The sequence below is a fragment of the Esox lucius genome, chromosome 13, assembly GCF_011004845.1.
Source record: "Esox lucius isolate fEsoLuc1 chromosome 13, fEsoLuc1.pri, whole genome shotgun sequence".
Lineage (NCBI taxonomy): Eukaryota > Metazoa > Chordata > Actinopteri > Esociformes > Esocidae > Esox > Esox lucius.
This window is the reverse complement of record NC_047581.1, coordinates 23,844,580-23,854,917: the sequence shown is the minus strand read 5'-3', so window position 1 is coordinate 23,854,917 and position 10,338 is coordinate 23,844,580. Positions and strand designations below refer to the sequence as shown.

The window sequence follows — 10,338 nt, the reverse complement described above, 5'->3', positions numbered from 1 at the left end:
TACTATCCACAAGAAGTGCAGGTTTACAGAGAAAATAATCAAAGACACCAATTTCAACAGAGGAAGTTGGTTTAGCTGTGAACTGTCAGTTGGAGACTATCAGTTACAAAGGAAGACTTTCCAATGTGGTCTCGGGAATACGTAACATGTTATAGCAAAATCTGTGACACATGATCTCATAAGAACAAGAAACATAAGAAAACAAAAACCTTTGAGGTTTAAGGTTAAGAAATACAGAACTGGGTTTGAGGTTAGAATAAGGGTTAGGTTAAGTGCATTAAACTCTGCCCCTAGTGGCTGATCTGTACTCTAAGATTACCTAGAATCAGAATCAGAAAGAGTCTTATTGCCAAGGAAGTTTCACAACAAACAAGGAATTTGTTCTGGTCCGTTAGTGCAGCAATTTTGTACAAAATAAATAAAAACAAATAAAAATAGTGGACGAAGCATAAAAACAGTAGGCTGAGCATTAATAAATTATAAAAAAATATGCTAAACATACAGGCATACAGGTGACAAATTAACACAAAAAATGGGCTTATGCACTGCAATTCTACTATAATATCCCTCTGTGTGTAGTTTTCAACGGACTGTTCTTGCTGACCGTCTGATTAAGTCCTGCATTGACATTCTCAGTCTCACAAGTTGTTCTCCTGTTTTTCAGTACACCACAACTTCGGACCATGTTTACTGATGTCAGAACATAGATCTAAATGCCACTGTTCCTATTCAAATCATAGCTAGTTGGGCAGTCTTTGTAACTGAAGCTCCTGCCATCATGCCCCAATAATGAACCCTCTTTCAAATTAACTTCTTGCCATTTTGATCTAAAATCGAGGTCAGCTGGGCCTGTTAAGCATTGTTTTACATGCCACAGACCATGATAGAATGTCTTTTGCTTAATTGTATCGTGCTGTACACCTGTATGGAAGCATCTGCATTTGTTACGTTCCTCCAATCATTTATTCTGGGTTTTCCTTTAATTTGTCACCTGTTTGTATCTTAAGAATTCAGATAAAATAATTTACCTGTGCCCTGAGACAAATTGAGAATTTCATAAGAAATATGCTAAATAAGATTGCTCACATCAATGCATACATCTATACCAGAAGAGTGAAGTTAGCATTGACTCAAATCGGGCCCATGTCCTGACTGGTTGTGGTAGGTTACAATTGTCTGATAGCAATTGTTAATTTGGGGGAAGTTTAAACCAGCACACAATCATATTATGAACACAATGGCATAATTTGAGAAATTGTAATACCTATATTTACTTAAAGTCCGTCTGGGAGCTGTCTGGATGACGTGGCTTGTAGCTGAAATGACTGTGAAAGGAGCCCGTTATTTTACAACAGCTTTAAAAATCTGTTCTGAGATGGATTGATTAGCTAATGTTGGTCTTCAGAAATGACAAATACTTTAGTTATACAGTACACCAATCAGCCATAACATTATGACCACGAACAGGTGAAGTGAATAACACTTATACACCAATCAGCCATTACATTATGACCACTGACAGGTCAAGTGAATAACACTAATACACCAATCAGCCATAACATTATGACCACTGACAGGTGAAGTGAATAACACTGTTAATCTCATTAGCATGGCACCTGTCAGCGGGTGGGATTTATTAGGCAGCAAGTGTACATTCTGTCCTCAAAGTTTATGTGTTAGAAGCAGGAAAAATGGGCAAGCGTAAGGATCTGAGCGACTTTGACAAGGGCCACATTGTGATGGCTAGATGATTGGGTCAGAGCATCTCCAAAACTGCAGCCCTTGTTGGGTGCAATATGCAGTCTGCAATGGTCAGTACCAGGGATTGACATTGGCACCCGCCCACCTGCCAAGTGCGGGTAGTATTTGGCTGTGGCGTGTAACGCAGTCACTCTTACTACCCACAATATCTATACACAGGGGTTTTCCTGAATTCAAAGCTCAAAGGCAACAGCCTTCCCAAAATCTCGCACCGCATCTGTGTGTTGGCATGGTAAAACATGATTTTGCGCTCATATACAAAATACCAGCGAAACACTGCAGCTAATGAAGGTAGGAGGAAACTTTTTCCATGTTGAGTGTTGCCAGGTGGGGCATGTTTCCTAAACAATTGGGGTATTTTACATGGGCTAGGGCGGGTCGTTTTTTTTCTGGAGTCTGCAGCAGAATACAGTTCATGGTCAATGAAATCTGGCTACCTTGCATGCAGGAACACACGGGTCCAGACATCGCGGAGATGAGTGATGTCAGAAAAACAGGTGGATCCTAGTTTTCTTTTACACCCAAGCAGGTCAGAATATTCCATCAAAACGTGGTATAACCTCAAACTACATCTAATCCACATACCTTTTAAAACAAACTTTTCAGGTGGGTTTTAGTAGCCTAAAATTACAGATTTGTTTTTGAAGAGAGATCGCGAGACAAACGAAGATGACTGGTGAAAAGACCATCAGATTAAGGTATGTACTATTACCAAAAACATTAGGCTATATATGCAATATATAGATAAAATATATATATATATATATATATATATATATATATATATATATATAATGAACATATTTCAGTTAACATAAATATATGAACGTGAAGACGCTGGATCAGCGACAGCAGCTGAGCTTTGTAGAGCGGAATGAAGTCGAGGGAGATTAATGCAAGTCTATATTAACAAGAACATAGCATAACAAAAAGAAACAACAATTCTTTTGACTGTGATTAATTATAAAGCTGATGGGTGATTTCATATTTCTTTTTAATGTTAATAGTTCAGGTTATGTTAAGAATAAATATATTGCATACATATTTTGGTTGATATTAGGGAGGACATTGTGCATTAGCTGCTCAAGTGGACATTGACAACAGGTCAGATTTAACACTATAATAGTCTTTTTCAAGTGTGTAGCCACATTATATAAAGTATTTCACAGAGAGGTGTCGGGTAGAGTGGGGTACCACCTTTGCCTAATAGTGACTGAACCAGTGAACAAGACAGGCTAAGGTGTAGCACACCATAGTAAAATTCTATCAAATAAAACGTAATTCCCCCAAAACAAAATCATGGCTAGTGAAAATGCTGAGAAAATGCAATCGACCATCTGTGGGATGTGCTGGACAAACAAGTCTGATCCATGGAGGCTCCACCTTGCAACTTACAGGATATTAAGGATCTGCTGCTAATGTCTTGGGGCCAGATACCACAGCACACCTTCAGAGGTCTAGTGGAGTCCATGCCTTGATGGGCCAGGGCTGTTTTGGCGGCAAAAGGGCGACCTACACAATATTAGGCAGGTGTTCATAATGTTATGGCTGATAGGTGTACTTTTGGTCGTTGATTGTAGTTCAGGTAAAAAAAAGAAACCTGCGGCATTATCCCTTTTGTTCTGGCCCTTAAAGCATATCGATGTAGGGAAAATTGGTTTCCAAAATTAGTTGAGAGGTTTACCTTCACCTATTTTCACTAGTTTTGAGCTGTCACTGGGTTATATACCTGGACAGAAGTGTCATTGACCAGAAAGTGTCTTGTTTCACCCATTACCTCCTTTATTAACAGTTTATTACTCTGGACTGTGCCTAGACAAATGCTTATCAGGAATCTATTGCAACATGGTCGATGTCTATGGGATTAGAGTGCAGAGATAAAGAGTTTAGTGAATACGATTTTTATATCTGCTTTATGATGTAAATGAAAGGTTTTCTGTTTGAGATTTGGTGATCATAAATCCAGTAATAGGAAATTGCTTTTTTGTTCCGTACTACAGATTAAGATTACCTTTACAGTTACCTTTCTGTGAAGACACAGCTCAGCACCCATGAACATCACGCAAGACATGCTACCAGAGGTCTCTGATAGAAGTCCGGAGACAGGGAGACAAACAGAACGGCATAGAGATGTGGCTGTTGTACACAGACCTCCACCCCATGTAACACAGACTAGAACGGAAGACATTTTAAAAACCTCATACTATGACACTGTGAGGAGACACTTATTCCCTAATTCACACAGTTATTTTCTTACCACCAAGCCACCTAAAAAAGGTTACTAGTTGAACAGAACAGAGTTCACTACCCCCCAACACAGAATTTAGTTTAGACTAGACGGACAAAATTCCTTAAGGAGCTCTTTCCTGTGCTAGGTCAGCCAATGTTGAACATAATAAATTGCTCCCTTTTCCTCCGGATGTGTACCAAACTCACTAAAAATAGCGGAAATTAAGCCTCTTCTAAAAATATCTAATCTGGATCCCTACATATTAAACAATTAAAGGCCAATATTGAACCTGCCGTTCCTCTCAAACATTTTTGAAAAATGTGTTTCCCAACAACTGAATGCCTTCCTGAAGACAAATAACATTTATGAAATGCTCCAGTCCGGTTTCAGATCCCATCATAGTACTGAGACTGCACTTGTGAAAGTAACAAATTACCTTCTTATGGAAACAAAGTTTCAGCATCCGTCCTGTTGCTTCTTGATCTTAGTGCTGCTTTTGACACTATTGATCACTCCCTTCTCTTAGAGAGACTGGAAACCCATATTGGGCTAAGTGGACATTTTGGTTTAAATCTAATTTATCTGAAAGATATCAGTTTGTTAGTGTGGATGGCATATCCTCTGGCAAGTCAAAGGTATGCTTTGGTGTTCCTCAAGGCTCGGTTCTGGGCCCATTATTGTTCTCACTATATATGCTGCCCCTGGGCGATGTCATCCGAAATCAAAATTTACATTTTCACTGTTATGCTGAGAACACACAGTTATATATTTCAATGAAGCATGGAGAAGCCCCAAAATTTGCTACTTTGGAAGCATGCGTTTCAGATATTAGGAAGTGTATGACAGAGAACTTCTTGCTTTTAAAATCAAGAAAAACAGAAATGCTAGTTTTAGGACCCAAGAAACAAAGAGCTTTGTTGGCAGATCTCACTGTGAACCTCGACGGCTGCATGGTCGTATCCCAAAAAACTGTAAGAAACCTCAGTGTTACCCTTGACCCTGACCTCTCCTTTGATGAAAATATAAAATATGTCTCAAGAGTTGCTTATTTTCATCTTTGAAACATTGCAAAAATCTGAAACTTTCTATCAAAAACTGATGCAGAAAAACAAATCCATGCTTTCGTTACTTCTAGACTTGATTACTGCAATGCTCTTCGGTTACCCTGACAAATCAATAAATAAACTTCAATTAGTGCTGCACACGGCTGCTAGAATCCTAACTAGAACAAAAAAAATTGAACACATTAATCCTGTTCTAGCGTCCTTACAATGTCTGCCTGTTAGGGTTAGGGCTGATTTTAAGGTTTCATTGTTAACCTATAAATCAATACATGGACTTGCTCCTACTTACCTTGCTGAAATGATCCAGCGTAGATGCAGGCCTTTTAATTGTACCTAGAATGTCTAAACAAACACCCGGAGGCAGGGCCTTTTCTCATAGAGCTCCACTACTGTGGAATGATCTGCCAATTAAGGTTAGAAACTCAGTGCAAACTTTCAAGTGTCTACAAAAAACCCATCTCTACAGCACGGTTTATGATTAGGTGTAGCCTGGCCCAGGGGCGTGAAAGTGACCAGAAGGCTTGATACTGTCCACCCTTGCTGTCTTTCCCTGGGCCTCCCCCGGGTAGGGCCACAGTGTCGCTGGACCCTTCCGTCTCAGTTTCAAGGTCTTACGCTGCTATACTGTTGTGCTGGGGGATTGGGTCAGTTCTCCTTCCCCACTAAGTTCTCCTTCTCCACTATAAACCGTTGTTGATATGAGGAATGCGTTTTAAACTTTAGGAGGACATGAGGTCCTGGTCCACACCTGCGGAGTACCTGGTTTGGGGGGCTGGTTGCTGTCACGGTCCTTGTCCATCTGGTCATACTTCTGACCTAGTCTAATTTTAAATAGACTCTGGGTTTAGCCCAGATACATTTATTAATTATTCCAATTGGACTCTTAATATCTCACCCGGCACAGCAAGAAGAGGACTGGACACCCCTCTGAGCCTGAGTCCTCTCTAGGTTTCTTCCTAAAATTCGGCCTTCTTAAGGAGTTTTTCCTAGCCACTGAAATTCAACACTACTGTTGTTTGCTCCTTGGGGTTTAAGGCCGGGTGTTTTTGAAAAAGCACTTTGTGACAACTGCTGTTGTAAAAAGGGCTTTATAAATACATTTGATTGATTGATTGACGGAGGATCTTCAAAAAAAGAAATATACATTTGATTGCTGATCAGAAATAACTAAAGGTTATTTCTGTTTAGAATCACTTTTATCCAATGAACATGCTTTTCAAACAACCTGTTATGCGAACACAAAAGTTTATCAAGCAAGCAAAAATACTCGGGCAATGTTCTTTCCAGGCATGGTTTATTGAAAACACACCAAAGTGATACTCTACAAATCAGTATTTTTTCTGTTATTTGAACAAGCGTGGGTATTAGTAAAATTAACATAATACATTCTGTCACTGTGGCATCGATCTGATAGCTACGAAAGCATTAACAACTTACTCTTCTATGAAATCAAATACTTTTTTTATGTGTCTATCTTTTAAAAGTTTATAATACAATGTAATACAAGGCATAACCCCACCAACAGTCTAGACTACACAGGGGACAGTGAGTGAATGTGTGAGTGTGTGAAACAAGGGAAGGAGAGAGGTGAACAGAGAAAGGGACAGGGAGGGAATAAAGAGTCATATAAAACACATTGTTATCTTGTCTACCATGGAAAAGGTTAAGGCACATGATAGTTACAAACACATTTGCTACTGAGAAGAACAGTTACTTTATTTTGAAGAGTTTGAATCAGTGATATCTACAGATAGGTCTTGCCCCTTCGATTCAATGTCTGACCCATTTTCTTGCGTTTCTTTCACAGCACAGTTAGCTCCTTGTTTGTTGAATGTACAGTATGATGTTCTGTACATCCACAAAACAACCCCCTAGACTCATTTCACATGTATATAAATACAACACCACATCCTTTGGTTGTGAACTGCAAAATGCAGTCAGGAATAGACAGTCAGAGATTAATAATCTAATGAAAAGCACACAGTTCTGAGGATATACGTCGACATGGAGGACGTTAACTTGGTCTATTATTATGTTACTTTTCTCTGAAATCAAAAGTTTAATAATACATGTACTTTTTAATCTTTATTGTATCACATAAGTCTTTGTAAACACTGTGTGAAATATGCAAGCTTTATAAAGTCACATCACAAAGAAATTCAGACTTCAATGCAGGCACATGCCATTTGCCTATAGCTGACACATGAGTTACATCCTGTAGCGGAGGTCCCCCTCTATCCTCCCACAACTGAGAGAGAGAAAGAGTCGGGGTTGAAAGTGGTCTCCACTTGGAGATAAAGGAATAACAACACCCCTACCTGACCACATGTGTAGGTTAGTTTTTTTTCTCGGTCCTTTAAAAGACAGCGGCGTAATAATCTGCATTACTACATTTCAACAGCAACCTAGGAGACTGAACAAAAAACATCAGAAACCAAACCGATTTTTGAATACTTTGTACAATGTGATGCAATTTCTGCCTTGAACCGCATGAAAATCCTTTCCTCTCTGGACATGAATGACTGTAATATCCAATTACACCACAAAAATGGGCACTTAAAGAATATAATATAAACATCTGTACATTTTTCATGCTCCTTTCCGATAGTTCTTTAAAGATGCATTAAGCGAAATCAAAGCATGATTTTAGGTTCTCAGCAACTTCACATCATTGCAGTGTGAAATGAGAAGGGAATTGTAATACTGCTGTGTGACATGTTTCTGTCTATCCCTGTTGCATCTACCCTCCATCTTCCCTCATGTCCTATCTCCACTGACCCCTGCTCAACTGTCCACTTACGCTCTCCTTCTCTGTCTGTCTCCATTCTTCTCCATCGCTCTCTCACTTTCTCACTCCTGTCTCCTTTTATGTTTTGAAGACTGAGTCATTGGCTCGACTTGCCTTTATAAGGAAAGCTGTAGAGACTTTTTTTCTTGACATTACAAAATATAAATATGTGATCAGCATGAGTCTACTGACTTGATAGACACCTAAGTTGTGGTTATTTCTGCTTACAAACATGGTGATCCTTTATCCAATGAATGTGCTTCCCAAACAACCTGTTATGAGCACACTAAGAAGTTTGTATTTTTTTGTTGTATTTTTCCTTTTTAAAGTTATTTGACCCTAATATACATTTATAAAATCAACAAAAATATAAAATGCTTTTAGGTTCTACCCTTTGACAACATAACCCTTTGCCATCTTTCATTAACACAGTCCATTTATAAACAAAATGTCTTATATCCTCTTCAACTTAATACATACGTGTCAATGACAAACAGCAACCAACCTGGTAATTCATTCGGTATCTAAAGCAAACACATTAATATCTATAATATGTATCAATTCTGAAAATATATTTTTATTTTGTTTTTCTCATTTTGTTTGAGCAAACCAAAATGAACCCAACCAAATGTACATGTAATATCCACTTCCATAATTCCAATCAACACTTGCAGGCGTGGGAAATTAGTGTTCATCAGCACCCAGTCAGCTCTATTATGCTTTGCACAGCAATGTTCCCAGTGCACAAAAATAAACACAGTGAACCATTGTATGCAAAATGTGTTTATGAGAACTATTGCATGTGAAAAGCATACTTGTAGAGTCAGCTACAGCCCCTTAAAGTGCCCCTCAAGCATCAAGTTCCCAACGTCAAACCAAACCGACATTCATCAACCATCTACCACACCATTCCAAACTTCTTCAATATGAAAAACCCAAACAAAAATGGAAAAAGACCAAAAAAAAAAAAAAACTAAAACAAAAGACATTTTATGACAACAAAAAAAAAAGTCTCAATTTTGACATGAAAACTAAATAATAAAGTTCTGTCTCTTCCTCCACCATCCTTTCCAAAATAATTTCTTTCCTCCTAACAAACTCTTATGTTTCACACCGCCTGTCATCCTTACAGTAACCTTAAAGAGATATTGAACAGTCATCTCTATGAGGAGACCCGCCTCCATTCTTCAAGCCTAATGCCAGAGCTGCTCCAGTCAAGAGTCCTTGCTGTTATGGTCACAGCGTCTGTCCTTCCAGTGGGAATGTAGATATGAGAAGTACTAGAAGTAGTTGTTTTTCTTTTCTTTTTTTCTTTTTTCTATGTAATTTCATTTGCTGAATCAAAAGCATGAAATATTGGCTTTACGATGATCGTTTTAGTGTTGTTGTTTTAGTTGATATTTTTTCTTTGTTCTTTTCCAAAGTAACTGCTGACAGGTCAACATCTAAATGAGCTCCATGTGTTATGGCAGTGATGACATGGGAGATCGTCCTCTCTTTATTTAAGCCTAGGGAGGGAGGGGGACACAGGTGGTTACGCATGAGGTCAATCCCTGCAGCAATGCATCTAAAAGACACTATTCCCTCACAGCACACTACTGGCAATAAAATGCACTAAAAAAGTAATAGGGTGCAATGGGATGCAGTACAGGTCATTTTGGTGGTTGAATATTAAAAGCAGAGGGCACAGTGATCAAGTTACATTACAAAATCCCAATGCAACACAAAAATTACGACATTCATACTTTCTTGAAAGATGTTTACAAATGTCAATGTAAAAAGAAGACAGAGAGATATTGATGACAGGGATAACATGTTTGAATGGCAGCCGCAAAAATCCAGCTTGGGTAACAAAAAAGAATCAAGCATTACATATAATTCTGTTGCCTTATCTACTGTTCTTTCTAAGCATGTCATTGTTAGATGAGATCCTTTTCTAAGCAAATCATTGCTAAATGCGATTTTTGCTATTAATTGACAGATAAAGATCTTTATGCTGTGATCAAAGTATTCAATCGACTGATTCATTTTAAAAACTGAACGCAGGATTTATTACCATTTGATGATATTACCAGTAGTTTTAGAGCACCTCACAAGGAGACAGTTCATGGTAGAAAAGTATGGTTGATCCCTTTCATTTCACCTTGAGGGAGTCATGGGTGATGGTGTAAAAAGTTTATGAACAGCCATGTAGATATACAGCCTTCACTTTCAGCCACCTACCACAGCCTTTCACCCACAGAACACTCACTCAGTGAATAGTGATGGGACAAGAAGTCAAAGATGAGTGAGTGATGAAATGATCCTGTATAATGAGCTATAGCGAAGCTTACCACTAGATTTTGACCAGAAAATGTTACATATTCAAAAGTATTATTGGACCCCTCGGTAAAGATTATTAAAAAGGGCCCTCAAAATATGAAAGAAATGTAACCTTTAATTTGTGTATTGTTCACAGAAATAACACATTATATTTTTCTGAAAATTATTGGCAC

The 10,338-nt window shown here is 38.4% G+C and overlaps 1 protein-coding gene across 13 annotated transcripts in view; it reads right to left on the bottom strand.

The window, feature by feature from the left end:
• Positions 1–6,330: 6,330 nt before the first annotated feature.
• arvcfb (ARVCF delta catenin family member b) overlaps positions 6,331–10,338 on the bottom strand; it is a 196,959-nt gene continuing 192,951 nt past the window's right edge. For all 13 annotated transcript variants that reach the window (XM_020052608.3, XM_020052617.3, XM_010876584.5 and 10 more), the window contains one exon: positions 6,331–9,351. Coding sequence is in view for 1 of the 13 variants with exons in the window: in XM_020052614.3 (XP_019908173.1) it covers positions 9,346–9,351 (6 nt within the window). In the remaining 12 variants the exon portion in view is untranslated. The remainder of the gene's footprint in view (positions 9,352–10,338) is intronic.